Genomic DNA, 20,114 nt, shown 5'->3' with positions numbered 1-20,114 from the left:
GATTTAAAGAAAAGCATCTAATAAATGCTCTATCAAATTAAAATCTGATTTTCAGAGTTTTAAAGAAATGTAAAGATGATGCATTTTTAACATCGTGAATGCATCTTAGCTGTTTTGACCTTACCTGTATGCAGAGGGAAAACAAACTCTAAGAGCAGTTACATAAAACATGTTTATTTTCATTTCATTTCATTGTTTTTGCCTGTCAAGAAGTAGATTTTGGTACTTGGGCTTTCTTAATTATATGACCCCCTTTTAATTGCACTAAGAAATATGGTAATTGCCAAATTGCCGAGTCTGTGAGTGTTGAAGTACTGACTTTACAGTGGTCCTGGTCAAAGGTGTAGATTTAGTTTTGGCATTGGTGGGGACGGATGATGATTCAACCACCAAACCCCACCCTGTTTCTTTTTTTTTCCTTTTTTGTCTTTGTTTGTTGATAAAAAAGAAGAAATATACTTGCCTACATATGCTATTCTACATGCTTTTAAACTATTTAAAATTACAATTTCATAGTTTTCTATGTGAATTATATAATGTTAAATTACTATTAAACAAATGACTGACTAAGTATTTTAGGCTTTAGTTAACTTCAGCCATATTTCATACAAATCAGGTATCATACAAACATAAAAACAGCTTCAAATACAGTCATGACAATAAAAGAATATGACTTTAAGGACTTAACAACATTACTTCAGTTATACGACACTGTGCTATACATTAGCACTAAGGGAACACTGAATGACCTGGTGGTTTTTGTCCATAAAACTACTCGTCTAAGATTACCACAAAGTAAAAGATCTCTCAGCAAAATGATGCAACAGTTTAGGCACTATTGCCCCGATCAAATCAGTGAGCTGAGATGTTTTATTCTAAACATGAACTACTGTTACAGCAACAGACACGGACTACTGGTGTCCCACACAACAACTCAATACCAATGACTGGATTTGGTGTGTGTTAGTAACAGGTAAATGAACTTTTTTTTTTGAGTGTGGTTGTTGTTGTTGTTCTATCTTTGCAGGTGTTTTCCACCGGTATTCAACTCCATGGCTGTATCCCAAGGCCGCATTTTAAGGTCGATTACGTCACAGTGACGCGACGAAGGCTGTCCCACTTCAAAGGCTGCTTGAAATGCAGCGGCCGAAGAGTAAACTTTAAAAAGTAAGTACTGAATATTATGTCACTTATTTATGTGCAAATGTTTAATAATGAAGAACATTAAAACATTACTGTTGGCCACATGTCGGGAAAGTTATGTGCCATTAGCGATGTTTGTACTAACTTGGTTTTAAAGCCTTTACTTCAAAATATACGTCGCTCAGTAGTCGACCTTAATCTTACAGAGAATCTGATGATTTTATGGATAATTAAAGTCAGTCATATATCCACAAACACAACAAGCTGAAAGTCAGTGATGCTGCTCGGTTTGCAGTCCTGAATATCACGGCACAAGCAGGATTCACTGCACTGTTAATGTTAGCTATGTTATATTGCTGCCTCTGTTCGGTGGTGTCGAGCCAAACGGACTTTAACGTGTGTTTGAACGAGCTGACGGTTCACTCGTTAAGCTGAAAGAAAGATGCTTCAATCACAGCAGTCACACATGTGTCCACTGGACCAGCTGGGAACTCTTTTTGTTTAGCACTCGTAATAACACAAACACTAAATCCTCCTGTTTGTAGCAGTGTGTACACCTGAGACTGTCACCTGTGTGTCTGTCCTGCACTCTCTCTCTGTTTCTTTCTCTCTGATTGTGTAATAAAAGTATGAACATGTGTTTATAAGTTAAACTTGTATTTGAATCCTGCAGTTTATCACACATTTGATTTCCATGTGTCACAACTGCAAGTGTCCAGAGTGAGGAAAGAGAATAGACAGACTGTTCCCTTGCAGGTCCTCGCAGCGCAGGTTTGCTGCTGCTAAAACTAAACAGAGCTCCCTGAAAGGCACAGCCAATCACATTGGCCATATTTGTCACATGAGGTAGGACTCCACACACATGTTTAAGTATCAAAACAAACAGATTCAGACTCAGTTGGTGCAGATCAACACTTGTGCAACTTTCCTGCAGACATGTGGTCTAATGCTGTTTTCCTGTCCCTTCCGATCTTTGTAGGTTGTGGATTAGAAGGTGAGTGGTCATCATACGGTAAGATGAAAAAGACGACTGTGTTTTGTTTTTTTTGTAAACGGGAATGTAAACATTGTAATCGTGCATGTTGCAGTGTTTGCAGGATAAAACGGAAGCAGTTGGTGCGTGTTTTAGTATGAGTGGAATAAAATGTCAGCGAGTTTAGGACATGTTTGATGTAGAATGCAAAATAACCTAGAGCAGGTGAAGCTCTGTGTGTCTTAAACATACGTGAAACAGTTTGCAGGTTTTGTTATGTAGTTTCAAACAGATGCAGTTTTTACAGTGTGATTTGAGAAGATTGTTAGACAGCTGTTTCTGCAGACTGTCAGAGAAATACATTCATGATCATAGTTTGATCTGAAGGGTTAGCTCGTCAACAACGCACAAGTTTTATTCGTCGAAACTAGTACTTCCCTGTTTTTATCAAGTGTGTGTAAACACTGCTCCTATGGCGCATACACTAGCTCCACCTCTTGTCCTCTGCTCTGTTTTTGTTATGATGTTGTCACGTTGCTCTGGCTGCGCAGACATGTGCAGGCTGCAGAGAGGGAGGGAACTCCATGTGCGGCTATCTTACAGCAGCTAATGAAAAAACAAGTTGCACTGTGGTGGCTGTGTGAACGGAAGTGCCCACTGTGAAAACACCTCTGATTTACACAAACACAAAAACAAGCAACACAAGCAACTAGACATCTGGAGACTGTAATGATTATTGTTATTGATTATCATAGCTGTTACTTTACCGGACTGGTTACCTATAAAGTATTTTCAGACATTAAAGATTAAAGACATTATATTTGAAACGTGTTGAATGTATTTTTTTTGGAACAGAAAAAAAATTCATGAGTATAAACGTAACTTAAAACGTAACAAAGTAACTGAAGCTGTTTTAACGATCAAGCAGAGGTAGCATGTTTGCTGTCTGCTCCACTCCAGCAATGGCCTCACAGGACAGTCACTTCAAACACCATTAACTGAATATGATGCTGGACATCCTACAACCGTATCACCCTATTAGAGCACTTCGCTCTCGCTCTGCAGGCCTACTTGTTGTTCCTAGAGTATTTAAAAGTAGAATGGGAGGGAGAGCCTTCAGTTTTCAGGCCCCTCTTCTGTGGAACCAGCTTCCAGTTTGGATTCAGGAGACAGACAGTTTCAAACTTTCCTTTTTGCTAAAGCATATAGTTAGAACTGGAGCAGGTGACCCTGAATCCTCCCTTAGTTATGCTGCAATAGGTGTAGACTGCTGGGGGTTCCCATGATGCATTAAATGTTTCTTGTTTACATACCTTTTTTTCACTCACTTTGTGTTTATTCACCTCTCTCCATATAATTGTTCTTATTTTCTGGCTCTCTTCCACAGTATGTCTTTTGTCCTGTTGCCCTCCCCCCAACCCCAGCCAGTTGTGGCAGAAGACCGCCCCTCCCTGAGCCTGGTTCTGCTGGAGGTTTCTTCCTGTTAAAAGGGAGTTTTTCCTTCCCACTGTCACAAAAGTGCTTCCTCACAGGGGGTCATCTGATTGTTGGGGTTTTCTCTCTATAAATATAAAGTCCCTTGATCTAATTGTTGTTGTGATTTCACACTATATAATTAAAATGGACTGGCTGGACCAGGTGACCCTGAATCCTCCCTTAGTTATGCTGCAATAGACGTAGGCTGCCGGGGGATTCCCATGATGCATTGAGTTTTTCCTTTCCAGTCACCTTTCTCACTCTCTATGTATTAATAGACTTCTCTGCATTGAATCATATCTGTTATTAACCTCTGTCTCTCTTCCACAGCATGTCTTTATCCTGTCTTCCTTCTCTCACCCCAACCAATCACAGCAGATGGCCCCGCCCCTCCCTGAGCCTGGTTCTGCCGGAGGTTTCTTCCTGTTAAAAGGGAGTTTTTCCTTCCCACTGTCGCCAAAGTGCTGCTCATAGGGGGTCATATGATTGTTGGGTTTTTCTCTGTATCTATGAAGCGCCTTGAGGCAACTTTTGTTGTGATTTGGCGCTATATAAATAAAATTGAATTGAATATAATTAAAATTAAAACTCAATAGGCATGAAACAGAATACAAAGTATTCAAAGTATTTGAAAATAGCTCAACCTTTAATTTTTGCAGTAATTTTACACTTTCTGCAGAATAATAGTTTTTACTTTTAAAACTTCATGCACAATTTTCCAGCAGTGAGGTGTTTTCATATTGTTTTAGTAGTTTTTTTCTTAAAGAAGAAATAAAGCACTTTTTTTTAAAACTCACTACTAGATTTTATTTGCTTCAGTTTTACACATTTATCATGCCAATTCACTGGTCTGGCTCCCCTAAGATCAAAGTGGGGTGTATGTAGCTGATGATCTAAAATGAGTGTGACATCGCTGTCCTAAAGGAATGGTTTGAAAAACTCCTCCACCATTAACCGTCACTGACAGTAAATAATATTTGGTAATGAATATTTAACTACAGAAGTAATAATAACTTTTTACAACTCTTCAGCCAGGAGGAAGCAGAAAGATGAAGACGTCCAGGTACAGTGCAGACAGGCAGCACAAAGGGTATGTTTTAATGTCTTCGAGTTTATCTTGTTAAATTCTTATTATATATATATATATATATATATATATATATATATATACATATATTTGTATATAGATAGATGTTTGGGGGGCAGTTTTGCTTGGATTCGTCTTTTTTTTTTTTTCCTGCCGCTATTATTTGTTATGTTTTTTTTTTTTTTTATTGTCAAGGTGCACGTGAATGTGGATTAGCAGCGCGGCTTAGCGCCAGGAACCTGTGGTTCCAGCTGAGGGAGAAACCACGAGTTAAAGGCCAAAAATGTTTCCGAGCTGCGCAGCTCGGTAGGACAGATTTTGCTTCCCGCGGTAAGAGTTTCTCAAAGCCTGGCGTTGATTAGGCGAACGAGAATTCAAAAGGTACCGAGTATTTCTCTGCCCAAAGACATCCTCCAGTCCTTGCAAACTGTAAGCATGTATATTTTCACCTACTCTTTGTAGATGTTTGTTAGTAAATATTTTTCAAACAGTGGTTGAAATGTGATTTATTTGATCCTGAGTTACTGAAAACTTCCTGCAGACCTGGAGCGTTGGCACTCTGTATTTAATAACGATTTTTTTAAACTGTTGTTTTTTTTAGCTTGAAACCTCAGTTACATCTTGAAATCTGCAAGATACTCAAGTACATTTGTACAGCAAGAGTTACAGTGGTACAGGCTGTCATTAAAGAAAAAGAGGCTAAAAATGCAAGAGTGGGCTTATAATGAAGGTGATTGTTCATAACTAAATGGCATGTCCCTTTTCCTCTATAATGAATTGTAACAGTTACAAGTAATTGCTGAAATAAAGTTAAACAATAAACTGGGCTACGTTTTCATTTCAGTCTTACTGCATTTATGGCAGCAGTAGATCAAAATGTTTAGCTGGTTTTAGGGATGCAACGATACCAGTTTTTTCAAACCAATACGATACCGATACTTGGATCTGAGTACTTGCCGAAACAGAGTACAAAAACCGATACTTCTACCACACACACACACACACACACACACACAAATGCAATGAATTGGAAGACAGGTTTTATTTTATTCTCTGCCGATAAAAAATAAAATCTTAATAAAAATGACCACAAAAAAATTTCAAGTGAAAAATAAGCACTTCTGTTAAATTATTGCAGAGTCTCCACATTGTAATTTAACAAAATATCACTGAACTATTGGCACTGTCTCGAGCTTTCAGAATAATAAATAAACACTTCTGTTTATTTATTATCTTTCATATCGCAGCTCGAGTATGCTGAGAAGACGATGCAATCCTATGTTTTCCACGACCGGCATTGGCTGGTCATCCAGAGCGATAAAATGAGTCAGAGCCTCTGTTATTTTAACTGCTTTTGGATTTTCTCTTGACATTTTTCATCGCTTTTCCAAAACCTGAGTTAAAGTTGGCTGTTCCACACTGCTGACATTTTGTTTAGCCCAGCTACAGCAGCCTCCAGTTTCTCTTTTTTATCTGGAGTCTCACTCGTCTAACCCTGTGCCTGTTTAGCGCGGGATGTCCCCCTAGTGGCCAATCTAAAAAACTACAACAGAAATGACAAGCCACCCTCTGATTAATGAAATAAGTTGGTATCGGTTCATGGTATCGGTTAACTTTTACGAGTATGAGTACACACACATTTTACAGTGTCGGCCCCGATACCCGATACCGATACCAGTATCGGTATCGATGCCAGTATCGGTATCGGTGCATCCCTAGCTGTTTTTTTTTGGTTGGTTTTTGAGATCAATATGATTTTCTCAAAGTGTGACTCAAAGTCAGAACAGAGAAATACTTTTGGAACAGCACAGGTTATGAATGATGTCATATGATAGATATGATGTAAAAGTGTTCCCTCCTCTTCAGGGGGCTTATTGAGCTTGTGTGTGAATGTTAACAGATTTTTTTTTTAGAAGTCAAATAACACATCAGGCATAAAGCATACTAACCTAACAATGATAGCAGCAGGTGAGACTATAAGAACAACAGGAAAAAGAGTTCGCCAGGTCCACTCTGCTAAAATCCAAATTACAGACCTTACACTGTAATCTTGCTTACAACCAGCAGGGGAAACTAATCTGGTTCACAAATGCTAGGATCAGAGTACTACAGGAAAGAAATACATTAACTCCATTTTCCACATACCTGTGAGAAATAGGTCACAGGTACTATTTATAATTGAGCCATGATTGGTAGAGATGGGCGGACTGATCCAAATATCCATAGTTCCAATTCCAGTCATGGTATTGCTATCGATATTGGTAATAGGATACTTTGTTTCTCTTCTAAGTTCAGTTGACCACTAAAAGATAGCTCAAACATACAATATGAAAAATGTCTGAACCTATTTGTGTTGGTTGTCACATCTATTTTATCCATAGCCCATAAAACATTTACATAAGTTTACCCACAGTGCTTTAGAGAAAGGCACATTTAAATTCCAGTTCTCCAAAAAAGCCCAGTTTCACGAAATACATGAAAAGCCGAAATATCTGCTTTCTTATGTTTAAGTAGGAAGTCAAAATTAGCGATTTAGTGGTCATTAAAATGTGTGCTCATAAATCATGACACACTGCTCTACCCTACATAAGCCATCTGTGGCGGGGCGTGGTAACAGAGAGACTGGACCTTCATCAGTTCTCACACCTCTCCTTCATAAGACCTGCCCTGAGGTTGTTGTTGTGTGTTTGAGGTTGGCAGCTGAAAAGCTGCGGCCAAGTGTGTTAGGACATCTAGCAACTGAATAAAAAGGGTAAAGTGTAAGCTATGTGGTTGGGTCCATCATTCTGTTACACCCTCTTTATAGGTTACAATTATTGGTATTATAATTAGCAGTACTGGCCCTGTATTTACTTGGTGTAGGATCAGTATAAAAATTTGCAGTATTGCACAGAACTAGTGAGCCAGGGGAAGACTATCATGGATATCACTAAATTTGTTCTTCAGTGCACGTATCACTGTCCATCCTACAGAGAAGGTCTTATTAAATGAAAGTTAAAGCTTTGGCTAGTATGTAATTTTTATGTCAAAAATTAGTAAAATTATAGTTTATGTTGATTTTTCTCTCCTTTTTTATACGTTTGCTTGAAAATGTATGAAAACCATAAAAGTGTGAATGCTAATGCCACCACCACTATTTTTATATGACAAAAATAGTCATAATATAAACCTCTAATTTGTAAAGTGAAAACTTTCTTAAAACTATAGCTTAGTGTTTAGAGCAACATGCACATTCTTACTGGCTTTCTTCATACATTAATCATTAAAGTCTTTGACAGAGTTGCTTGTTTTTACATACTGTCGCAGGTTTGAGTGGCTTTCAGGAGAAAGCATTATTGACAGAATAAGTGGAGGAGAGCTGTCATGTTCAAAATGCTAAAGCAGTATAGCAAACAATAGCAGAGGGTTTCAAACATCAAAGATAATCAGAAATATTTCAGTCAGGAAACAAAGCTTTCACAATTAAGCCAGTACATTAACACTTTGATCCACACAGTACATAAATGTGCAGTAACATGTTACCGATGTTTGTTTTTTCTGTTCTCTTTGTGTTTATATCCCCCAGAGCTCAAAGTGAGGCCTGGAGAAGATTCCCTTCTTCAGTGTCAGAGTCCCAGAGGTGACGTCATCATCCTGCTGGAGTGGAGAAGATCTGATCTCAAGTCAGACACCTATGTGTTCTTCTTCCGAAACCAGCGTCCATATGAAAACTACCAGCATAAGTTCTTCAAAGGCCGAGTGGAGCTGAGAGATCCAACCATGAAGGACGGAGACGTTTCAGTGATTCTGAAGAACGTCAGCACCAGCGACACGGGAACATACGAGTGTGAGATTACAACCAGGAACACAGAAGGTGTCGTGACTGAGACTAAGCACTCTGTCAACCTCACAGTCACAACCTCAGGTGAGTTTGTAGATAGATGTTCGACTTACAGGGTCCGATCTGTGTGTGATTCTGTTTGTTTGTTAGGGTGTCAGCAGTGAACTACTCCCTAGCTTAGCCTCTTGATGGTGGGAAACTGCACAGTGAACCACAAGGTCATTTAAACTTATTGCACCAGCTCTGTTTGATAACTTGTTGCTTATTAGAGTCTGCATGGTGAACGTAGACATGGGGAGGACACAGTCCAGTGTACTTCTAGTGCCAGTGTCAAGCTCAGATACATGGGGAGGGTCAGGACATACAATATTTGACAAATCAAACGTGTAAATCATCACAAATGAGCTCACCACACTGGATCAGTCTGGGTTAATAATGACTGCCCTGGTGCTTTTGGCCAAAAGGGTGAAACTGTGCAACTGTTGGCCAAAGACAAAGGAAGAGATGAGGGGATGGTGTGTTAGGAAGCAGTGAGAAAGAAGGAAAGGCAAGAGTGTGGAGACCTTCAAAGTAGGGACTATGACTGGTAACGATAGAGTAGGGTGATATGATGGAGAGAAGGACGGTAGATATATTGTGTGAGACCAGGTGAAAGGAAAGCAAGGCCAGGTGCACTGGAGGTGGATTCAAACTTTTCTACTGTGGTGTAGTCAGAAAGAGAAATGGAGTACGGGCAATTGTTAATAAAGAAGTTCAAAGGTCATCCAAGGACATGATCGTAAGTCATTACCTTAAAATAAATATGTTTAAGAAACTCAGGAGAAGAACAAAATAAATTCACCTTAGCTGCCGTCGCATATGAGAGGTGAAAGAGTGTCAGATAGGACGAAGAGTTTGAAGCCGGAAACTGGAGCAAGTTGGGTGAAATGGAAGTAGCTTTTTGTTTTGAATCATGTCGTGTCAGTCGATAATAAATGCAGCTGCAGCAGTTTGAGAGAGAAAATAAAAACAGAAGACTTTCTGCAGCCAGTGTAGTCTTATGCTGCTACATGCTGTTCTTTGCTGTTAGCTGCTGAATATGCTGTAAAATTGTCAAGCATGGCCACAGCAGCTCTACACAACAGTTGATAGCCAAAAACCAGCAGATACAATCAATATATATTATTCTGATTGTTCCGCATTACTCCCAGCAGATATATAACTGTTTGAAAATGTGAAAGATGAAGTATTTTCAGCATACTCGGTGGTTAGACTCCTCACACCTGTTTCTACTCTGCAGGTTTCACAGATGAAGACACCAAGGATGGAGGAGACAAGGATGGAAGAGACAGGGATAAATTTCTTCCTGTCATAATACTTTTTTTAGTTTTTGCTTTCCTTATAATAATAATTACTGTTATTTACATAAGTATCCACAGGAAACAGCATAGAAATTATGTGTAGCTAACAGCAAATGTTAAACAGCTGATGTAAATGCCTGAGGTCTGCGTACTCCTGAATGATTGGAGGTTCTGCTGTTTCATAAAGATGTGAATGTGTTTGAAAAGCTGCGATTTTATTAGGACTGCGTGCAGCATCTCGCTTTTCTCACCTTTTAATCACAGGTGAAACTTAAATTTCTCCGTTAGTGATCAGAAAATATCAACAAGGCTGCTGTGGATAGCACTGTGCACCCTGCACATTGTTTTATTTTATTTTGTTCAAGGCTTCCAATGCATGCCTGCTGTTAATTCAGAGTGTTAATATGAGTGATTTATTACATAATTATACAGTATGAGTTATGGGACCCTCTAGGATCCATTTAATATATGAAAAACACTGAAATCCAATGTAAATTTGGGTGATGGTTTTGACATTAAAGATCATACTTTGGCACCCAGTCCAAAGTATGATCTTGCAAAAGATTTTTACTTCCAGGAAGTACAACCCCCCCCCCCCCCCCCCCCCCCCAAAAAAAAAAAAAAAAAAAAACAAAACAAAAAAAACCCAAAAACAAAACAAAACTCAGATAAGCTAATGAGGCAAATGGAGTGAGTGAGAATTGCATTGTGAATACCTGTTAATGCCCTCTGAACCAGGAGAGGGCATTAACAGGCAGTTCAGCAGCTATGAAAATCTCCTACTAACCAATTAGTTCTCTGGAAAATGGCGACACCATTCCAGGAAGATCTCTCAGATCTCTGAGGAGTGCGACAAAGTATCAGGGCCACATTAAGAAAAACAAATTATTGTTCATTTTGAGAATAAAGTTTATATGCAAAGATTAAAGCTGTCATTTCAAGTCAAAAAACTGCCACAGCTGCTGTAACCTCCACAAACTGCTCTGTGTAGATCAGTAAGTGAAATGTCCTTCAGAAGGATATCAATGGTTACACCCTCGTGCACTGAAGAGGATGTATGTACTATCACAACACTGCTGAACAGTGTCAACAGCACATACAGAAGGAATAGGAGCCTGGCAGAAGTTTAACTTGAAAGAACAACTGTAATCTCTACACTTTAATTATATTCTCAAAATGAACAATTTAAAAATATGTTTTCTTAATGTTGCCCTGATACTTTGTCAAACGGAAGGGGAGAGTAAGAAGATCTAAAGAGTTTCAATAAGTGTCTGATGTCTTTGTGTTTCCCTGTTGACTTTCAGTATTGAACATAAATACCTAGATGCAAGTTTGAAGCTGTTGGCAGCAAAACAATTTTACACTTTCATTATTATAAAATCATCAATATCTTAATCTAAAACAGGACTCCTGTCCTTGCTGACCTCATATCAAACTCGTACATAGACTAAGCCTAATGTCTGTTTTTCTATTTAATCTTGACTCTCAAACACTTAAACAGCTGAAAGAATAAAATCTAAAACTGTCAGGATCAGGTTAAGCCTGACTTTGCTAAATCCAGTGAATGGAGCACAACTGTGCGCGGTCATGGGAGTGTGTGTGTATTCATTCGGTGTATTATAAAATGTATACATGTTATTATACTTGATTCTTATTTGCAGAGTCACCAAGCCAGGACTGTCATGGCTAATGTGTGGCTTAACAAGCTGCCGTAAATAAAAGAATCAGTGGAAACGTGGAGCTTCCAGATCATTTGAAGCTGACACCAAGAACATAATCTCCTCCTGGCAGTTTTAGTTTTTATTTTTTTATCCTTTTAGATGCATTTTAAATATAACAACAAAATTGAAATTGAAATTTGATATGAAAGTACAGCAAGTACAGTGCAGGTGTCTGGTTTTTGATTGTTAAGAACAATAAAAAGGTGTAAAATTGTTTGCTGCAAAAAGAAAATGAAGATCAGGGAGTAAAGTTCTGCTTAAAAATTAAAATTTAGACCCTCCTACTCTCACCTGTGATGCTGATTTCGCACAGCATACGTTACCATGGCGATTTACCCCAGTAAGAAGCAAACTACCTGTGTGGAGCAGAAAACCCTGAAGTTACCTGAATACGCCAAAAATCAGTGGTTTGTAGTGTGTTTCGTGCATTGTTATTTCAGTCTTACACGTCTTTGTTAGTCAATGGTTTGTTTGTTTGTCGGGACATTGCGAACCACATTTGCCCAACAAACCCTCCTGACAAATACTGAATTAAAAGTGCCAGCATTTATATGATGTATGTAGATATTTTATAAAAATCCCACAATCATGGGTTTTTGCATTTGACCGTTTAACTGAGCATCAAATGATATGTAAGATTAGAGTTGTGTGTCACAATGTAATGTATCATGAATCAAGCTATAATGTTGCAGTAGCATCTATGTTTGTATGTTTGCATGTTTGAGGGGTGATGATGTACAGACTTTTTATGTTTTGCTGTGATTGTTTTAATAAAGATGTTTATCTTTTGTCTTTTGTACATTTGTCTTAAGTGACTGTTAAAAAACTAAAAATGGTGTTAAAGTTATTGGGGACAAAAGGGTTTTAAACCTGATTTGTCAAACTGTCTTCTTACCACATCTGCTCCTCACTCCTGGTGTTCAGTGGCTCATCAAGCCAACCTGTAACTGTCCCTGAGACAGTTCAATAAAGGTTTTTATGTTTCTGTGTTAGATTCATGTATATTTTAGTTCATATATTTCTTGAAAAGGGTTAAAAATGTATTGAATAAGATAATAAAAAAATGTAGCATTTATTAAAAACTTGCCTAAAATATGTAATTAAAAAAAATAAGATTTTGCTAAAAGTGGCATAAAATATAAAGTGCTGTTCGAGGTAGATTTTGATGGTCACATGCACCAGAGTTTATCTGAGAGCACAACCGTGGCATTGTGTGTCAGAACTAGACTATACAGAGCTACAGAGGCACACACAGCTGCACATACATGCTTTGCATTGGCAATTAAAGGAGATTTTCAGTAATATCCTTTATTTTTGCATTTTTGTGTTCAGCGTTGTATATGGCTGGGATTCCTGTTTGTGTTCAATAACACAATAATGATGTGTTCCAGGTTTCTGTGTGAGCCAATAAGTGACTTCCAGTGTTTCTCTGTGTTTTTATGGCTAATGTATTTGCTTGTATTGGTAAATAGCCTGCAGTCAATATGAGTTATGAAGGGGTTACATTTAAAATACTTGCAGAACAAGTCGTTCCATTTATCTTTATAACTGTGTTACTTTACACCCTCTGTCCTCTACATTATAGTCCTTGTAGACTGAGATAAGAGCAGTGGTACATGTAGTAGAGTAGAAAGGTGAGGATAAAGGATAAAGAGGATAAAGGTGCTGCCAATAACCAAACACATATTTGGTTATTACACTGTGTTGAAATTATTTGTTTGCTTTTCTTTAAGGAACTAAATCTGCATGGGATGTACTGTCAGTCAATAATATCATTTTATACATTTTGAACCTGAAATAAATAAATAAATGAAAATCTGTGCATAAGAAGCATACAAATACCTGTTTATTTACAAAAAAGAAGTAATTGTTTTTTGTTTTAATAAACAGTAATTTTTATAAAATGTTATTCTTTAATTTGTTATGCAGTTAGACATTTATCTGAGAACAATAATGGTTAGCAGTGCTTCTGAAGAAACACAGCATCATGCTGAAAACTCAGAACTAGTTGAGCTGCTCGTTATCAGCAGCTTTGTTTAAAATGTTTGTAATGACTGAGAATAAAACAGGACACTCAAACTACAAATCAGTCAGTGCCAACATGTGTTGTTATGAAGCATCATAAACTCTCATGGTTTTCTAAGAAATGGTTGAACTGCATTCCAGACATGATGAGACAGGATTATATAGTCTGTGTGTGTGTGTGTGTGTGTGTGTGTGTGTGTGTAGCACTGAACACTGAGAGACGCTCCTCCTCTGATTCACCACTCTGTTTTTATTAAATATGATTGAAGAGCGTTTCTCACATAAATAGTAGAAGTCCGTAAATAAACATCTCTCCTCTTCAAAAGAGAGCTAGAGATAACTTACAATCACAAATCCCCTCAATCTGAAACAGCTTCAGTTAAACTTTGTTGGTTTATTTGCTCTGACTGTGCAGAGCCATCACACAAAGGAGAGAGTACACAATTTTATCAGACAAATACTGCATTTTATGCCTGTGTGGATTGCAGCATTTTTTCATGTCATTCAGAAACAAAGTGACAGCAGTTTCAATGTGAGTCTGCTCGCAGGGCAGCTGTGTCATTATGAAGACTGAAGACTCCAGATTATATGCAAAAATATGTGAATGTGTTTGTACAAACAGAGGGAGGACTGTTATGGCCCTAGCAGGGCCTCCTCCTGAAGGTGCCTGTGTGGGCGTGTCCCACCACCTCTTCTGCCTGAGGTGCCTCCTTTCCCTTTTCCACAGCTGACTCTCGTCAGTAATTAAAAGTATTTAATCCCAGGGAAAGGTGAGCTCTGGGCCAGAGTGCCATGTGAGTGGTTACAGCTAGTGAGCTGCTCTCTTTTTGACTTATTTTGTACTTTATTGACCAACGCTTGAGTTTTGTTTGTTCCTTTAAATGGTGATAGTGGCTTGTCCGTCTCTTTTAGTTAGTATTAATAGAAACTTTAATAAAACTCTTTAATTTAACCCTTTTGCCTCCTTGACTCCTTTTTCTCACCCGGACACTTTTTGTTACTTCCCCCTCACCGCCTGGACCCTTTTAGGGGAACGTAACAAGGACGTATACATAGAGCTCTGTTGAATGGAAGTGAAGCTCTAACCAGTCTATTCAATGAAACACTGACTGTGATCATTCTCTTCACCCAGCAGCTGAACTGCATTCCAGTCAAGTACAGATATGTTGACTGTGTACGTATCAGGACTATGAACAAATGTTTGCGTGTTTCTCCTTACTCTCCACACCGTGTGTTTTTAAACCCACCGTGTCCTGTTTATACGAGCAGTGTGAGCGTTTTAAACAGACCTTTGACCTTCGTCCAAAGTTCGAGCCTTTTCTCTGCATTTAATTTAATTCAATTCAATTCAATTCAATTCAATTCAATTTTATTTATATAGCGCCAAATCACAACAAATGTCGCCTCAAGGCGCTTCATAGATACAGAGAAAAGCCCAACAATCATATGACCCCCTATGAGCAAGCACTTTGGCGACAGTGGGAAGGAAAAACTCCCTTTTAACAGGAAGAAACCTCCGGCAGAACCAGGCTCAGGGAGGGGCGGCCATCTGCTGCGACCGGTTGGGGTGAGAGAAGGAAGACAGGATAAAGACATGCTGTGGAAGAGAGACAGAGATTAATAACAGATACGATTCAATACAGAGAGGTCAGTTAATACATAGTGAGTGAGAAAGGTGACTGGAAAGGAAAAACTCAATGCATCATGGGAATCCCCCGGCAGCCTACATCTATTGCAGCATAACTAAGGGAGGATTCAGGGTCACCTGGTCCAGCCCTAACTATATGCTTTAGCAAAAAGGAAGGTTTTAAGCCTAATCTTAAAAGTAGAGATAGTGTCTGTCTCCTGAATCCAAACTGGAAGCTGGTTCCACAGAAGAGGGGCCTGAAAACTGAAGGCTCTCCCTCCCATTCTACTTTTAAATACTCTAGGAACAACAAGTAGGCCTGCAGAGCGAGAGCGAAGTGCTCTAATAGGGTGATATGGTACTAAAAGGTCATTAAGATAAGATGGGGCCTGATTATTTAAGACCTTGTATGTGAGGAGCAGGATTTTGAATTCAATTCTGGATTTAACAGGAAGCCAATGAAGGGAAGCCAAAACAGGAGAAATATGCTCTCTCCTTCTAGTCCCTGTCAGTACTCTTGCTGCAGCATTTTGGATTAGCTGAAGGCTTTTCAGTGAGTTTTTTGGACATCCTGATAATAATGAATTGCAGTAGTCCAGCCTGGAAGTAATAAATGCATGAACTAGTTTTTCAGCGTCACTCTGAGACAGGATATTTCTAATTTTAGAGATGTTGCGCAAATGGAAGAACGCAGTCTTACATATTTGTTTAATATGTGCGTTGAAGGACATATCCTGGCCAAAAATGACTCCAAGGTTCCTCACAGTGTTACTGGAGGCCAAGGTAATGCCATCCAGAGTAAGAATCTGGTTAGATACCATATTTCTAAGCTTTTCAGCGCCGAGTACAATGACCTCAGTTTTATCTGAGTTAAGAAGCAGAAAGTTAGTGGCCATCCAAGTCTTTATGTCTTTAAGACATTCCTGCAGTTTAACTAATTGGTGTGTGTTATCTGGCTTCATGGACAAATAGAGCTGGGTGTCATCTGCATAGCAGTGAAAATGTATGCTATGTCTTCTAATGATGCTGCCTAAGGGAAGCATGTATAATGTAAACAGAATTGGTCCTAGCACCGAACCCTGTGGAACTCCATAATTAACCTCAGTGTGTGAAGAGGACTCTCCATTTACATGCACAAATTGGAGTCTATTAGATAGATATGATACAAACCACTGCAGTGCAATACCTGTAATACCTACAGCATGTTCTAATCGCTCTAATAGGATATTATGGTCAACAGTATCGAATGCTGCACTAAGGTCAAGAAGGACAAGCACAGAGATGAGTCCACTGTCAGAGGCCATAAGAAGATCATTTGTAACCTTCAATAAAGCTGTTTCTGTGCTGTGATGAACTCTGAAACCTGACTGAAACTCTTCAAATAAACCATTCCTCTGCAGATGATCTGTTAGCTGTTTGACAACTACTCTTTCAAGGATTTTTGATATGAAAGGAAGGTTGGAGATTGGCCTATAATTAGCTAAGACTGCTAAGACTGCTTTAATTTAAGCATTAATATCACAGAATAAGTGTAGGATTTTTTAAAGTCTTGTTTAATTCAACAAATCTGTCATGTTGAGCTCATGACCTACACCTGTGGTTGTTGTTTTATGTGCTCTGCTGAGACGCTTCGTTCCAGGACGACTGGGTGTGGCAGCGAGAACCACTCCTCCAGAACATTTGAGCTATAACACACAGTGAGCATTGGGGACTTTCCGCAGTGGCTCAATAAGCACCCTCAGTGCTTTTTCATACCTTTAGATTTGGAGATTATATTTAAGTTATCAGATATATTTGAAATATACTGAAGACCTTTAAATGGAGCTAAAGGAGACAGTGGAACAACTGCGTCCCTCCACGGACGATGGATTAATGGTGAGGTTTAAATTGTTTTCATTGTCACTGTTTTCCTTTTATTTTGACCTGCTTAGATCACAGTGCGAGCTTCACAGCTAATGTGAGGCAAACAGGGACGGCTGGTTAAAGCTGGTAAACCTGAACGTTGAACCTTCAACTGAGCTCTGCTGTGAGTTTAGCTGACCTGACAGTCACAGGTAGTAGCTACTGACCTACTGTGTCATCTAAAGACAATCAGCAAATAACAAAACAACAACTTCATAGATCAATGTTTAGGGAAAGCCGAGGCAGCAGCTGCAGTGGACGCTTCATTGTTTCTAAGACTCAGTTTCTCTTCACTGCTCTGTGTTACTTCACTTCAACTTCCCTCTTCTCCGTGGCTGCTCACAGAGGAACAACAGGAAACTCGACCGACCGGTGGTTTAGGCATATGTGACAAAGAGTGTGACATCATATAGTCTGACGTGGGCAGTCCCTAACTGCTCACGACAGATGGGGAGTCCCTATAAGTGAAAACAATGGCCAATCCAATTGCTCCTGATCAAAGCTACATATATCACACGAGGCCCGTTTAGTTTGTAAACAGTGGTTTGTGAGGTGTCCACATTAAGGACAAGTTTGGCTTTGCGGACAACACGGATTATCACTCTCCGTGATACACAGATCTTTGATGGTTAATCGAGGCAGAGAAAGTATGATGGATCTGCTCTGGGCTCTGCTGTTTGTCGGAGTACTGCAGGCGTCCGTCCATAACGGTAAACTGAGCAAATGTTCAGGTTTATGTAAATGGAGCACTTTGCGTGTTTAACCAGTGATGATGAAATGTGGTCGTAACTGTATACATACTTCTAGGGCTACCTTTTTAAAACAAATAGTTTTTATTATTATTATCATTACTATTATTATGACTGCTGTTGTTGATGATGTTAACAATATTATTAATAATATCATTATTAATAATAAGGATATTATTAATAATGATATTATTATTATTATCATTATTAATAATGATATTATTAATGATGATATTATTATTAATAATGATATTATTAATAATGATATTATTATTAACGACATCGTTGTTCAAAAGCAAAACATTTCACAAAACAGAGAAGCAACCACACATAAACGCAAACATCTAAGCAGTGATAATGGAAAAACATCATGTAGAAAAAAGGTCAATTAGGTAAATTGATTAATTTAAATTGATTAGATTATTATGTTGACACCGTGCCACCGTGGCGCCATGGTGGTTAGCACTGTTGCCGCACAGCAAGAAGGTCCTGAGTTCAATTCCACCATCAGGCCGGGGTCTTTCTGTGTGGAGTTTGCATGTTCTCCCCGTATTTATTTAAGCAAGATAGTGAAAGGCGTCGGAGGAGAGACGAACGAAGAGAGGTGACAGAGAAAGGATTTATACAAATCAGGCTGAGGGAAGAGAAGGTTTCTTTCCCTGATCCGCCCTGATCCTTTTATACCTCGACCAAACTCGCAAAGAAAATTCCTCAACACATCACATGAGCCTATACAGTATGTTACGGTTTTGACGTGGAGGACTCAATCGCAGAACTCCAGGATCAGATGCACGCAAGAAAGTTTTATTTACAAGTCCACCAGGTGTATATATAGACGGTGCAGGGGAAGTGTTATGTACAACAGGGTGGGGACGAGGTTCCAGGGAAATCCAGGGGGAAGGCACGCGCAATCCAAACAATCCACACACAGAACAGCAGGCTCTCTCTCCAACACTCACCACTCGGGAATGACACGGGGAAGAATCCAGGAAGTCTGTAGACAGGGAGACAAAATAAATACAAAGCACAAAGAAACACTCCACTTAACTTGCTGTGGCTTGACGTTCACTAAGGCGTGGCAGACAACGATCCAGCGAAGAACAGCAGTCATCTTCTGGCTTATATGCTGATCACTAGGGATGGGTATCGTTTAGGTTTTATCCGATACCGGTGCCAAACCGGTACTTTTGAAACGGTGCCGGTGCTTAAACGGTGCTCAAACCGGTGCTTAAACAATGGAAATAACACCAACTTTGTCCAAAAACCTCTCATGTTTAACTGTTTTCCACTTTTTCTTTGGTCATTTTAGCCTTTTTGGCCAGGGTGAAGGGAGCATCTGCCATCAAACAAGAAGACAGCCGCATGTAACTATGATGATGTTTGCTAGTTCACCTTACATGCATTAATGTAATAACGTGGTTAGCCTACTCAACGTAAATTACACACGAACAACATTAAGCTACTCACACAGAGAAGAACGGCTGCTGCTGCATCATCATCCATCATCATTTCTGCTACACTAGCAGGGCTAGGGGCCAGGACTCTCCTCTTCGGGTTCATGTTGCAAACTCCGGGTCCAATAACAGGCACCACACCCGCAGTAGATGTGCTCGGTGTGAGGTCTCGCAGCAAGCTATCAAATACGGTGCATTTCTCAAAAAAAAATGCTATCCGTCGCCAGGTGTTTCATCAGATTTGAGGTGTCACCTCCTTTGACAGTATCACAGTATCATCTTAAAGCACTTGTTGCAGGCTGCTGAGTTTGCATCTTTTGCTGTGAAGTACAGCCAGACTTTTGACCGTTTCACCTTGGGCATTTTTAATCTGTAGCTCTCCTCTAAAAGAACGTACGTACCTGGACCCGTCTACTATCCTCGAAACGTAAAATGATTGGCTAGAATCTAAAGCGTATCACAGCTCAGGAAAATAAAGCACCGAAATGTGCGCTGCTTTTCGGTCTGGTTACTACCGTTTATGTCAGAACCGGTGCCATCATGGCACCAGATACCCATCCCTACTGATCACCTTGATGAGGCTCAGGTGTTTCCTTTCTCCAAGGGCATGGGCCGAGGGCGTGAACCCACAATGAGTTCTGCCCTGGTGACAGAAAGGAGGAGAGAGAGAAAGATAGAAACCGCTGATCAGTGTTCAGGTGATCCTCCTGGCCGTGACACTACACCTTCAAACCTTCCCCCTCACATGGGGCCTATGACTTTGCTATGCACTCAGCCATTACAGTGATCTAATCTAG

At 39.4% G+C, this 20,114-nt stretch overlaps 2 protein-coding genes across 13 annotated transcripts in view; both read left to right on the top strand.

Annotated features, from left to right (window-relative positions):
* The first annotated feature begins 49 nt into the window (after positions 1–49).
* Positions 50–12,349, top strand: LOC146521516 (V-set domain containing T-cell activation inhibitor 1-like). 10 transcript variants are annotated; one of them, XM_085155211.1, is made up of 4 exons: positions 1,040–1,167; positions 1,817–2,155; positions 8,245–8,583; positions 9,779–12,349. In XM_085155211.1, exons 2-4 carry the CDS (start codon positions 2,080–2,082, stop codon positions 9,940–9,942), a joined length of 579 nt encoding a protein of 192 aa, XP_085011337.1. In that variant the 5' UTR covers positions 1,040–1,167; positions 1,817–2,079; the 3' UTR covers positions 9,943–12,349. The 10 variants fall into 10 exon arrangements, 4 of the variants coding, with proteins under 4 accessions (XP_085011337.1, XP_085011336.1, XP_085011338.1 ...); XR_014873347.1 differs by lacking the exons at positions 8,245–8,583; positions 9,779–12,349 and adding exons at positions 4,624–4,682; positions 4,875–7,411 and having other exon boundaries at positions 597–2,155; XR_014873346.1 differs by lacking the exons at positions 8,245–8,583; positions 9,779–12,349 and adding exons at positions 4,624–4,682; positions 4,875–7,411 and having other exon boundaries at positions 705–2,137.
* Positions 12,350–16,757: 4,408 nt separating this feature from the next.
* The window catches only part of LOC146521506 (V-set domain containing T-cell activation inhibitor 1-like), a 216,209-nt gene continuing 212,852 nt past the window's right edge, over positions 16,758–20,114 (top strand). For 2 of the 3 annotated variants that reach the window (XM_085155206.1, XM_085155205.1), the window contains exon 1: positions 16,758–17,824. In XM_085155206.1, the coding sequence (XP_085011332.1) occupies positions 17,740–17,824 (85 nt within the window). In that variant the 5' untranslated portion in view covers positions 16,758–17,739. The remainder of the gene's footprint in view (positions 17,825–20,114) is intronic. The other variant, XR_014873341.1, reaches the window with a different exon arrangement.

The sequence above is a fragment of the Neolamprologus multifasciatus genome, chromosome 3 (assembly GCF_963576455.1).
Source record: "Neolamprologus multifasciatus chromosome 3, fNeoMul1.2, whole genome shotgun sequence".
Lineage (NCBI taxonomy): Eukaryota > Metazoa > Chordata > Actinopteri > Cichliformes > Cichlidae > Neolamprologus > Neolamprologus multifasciatus.
This window is presented reverse-complemented; position numbering and strand designations above follow the sequence as displayed.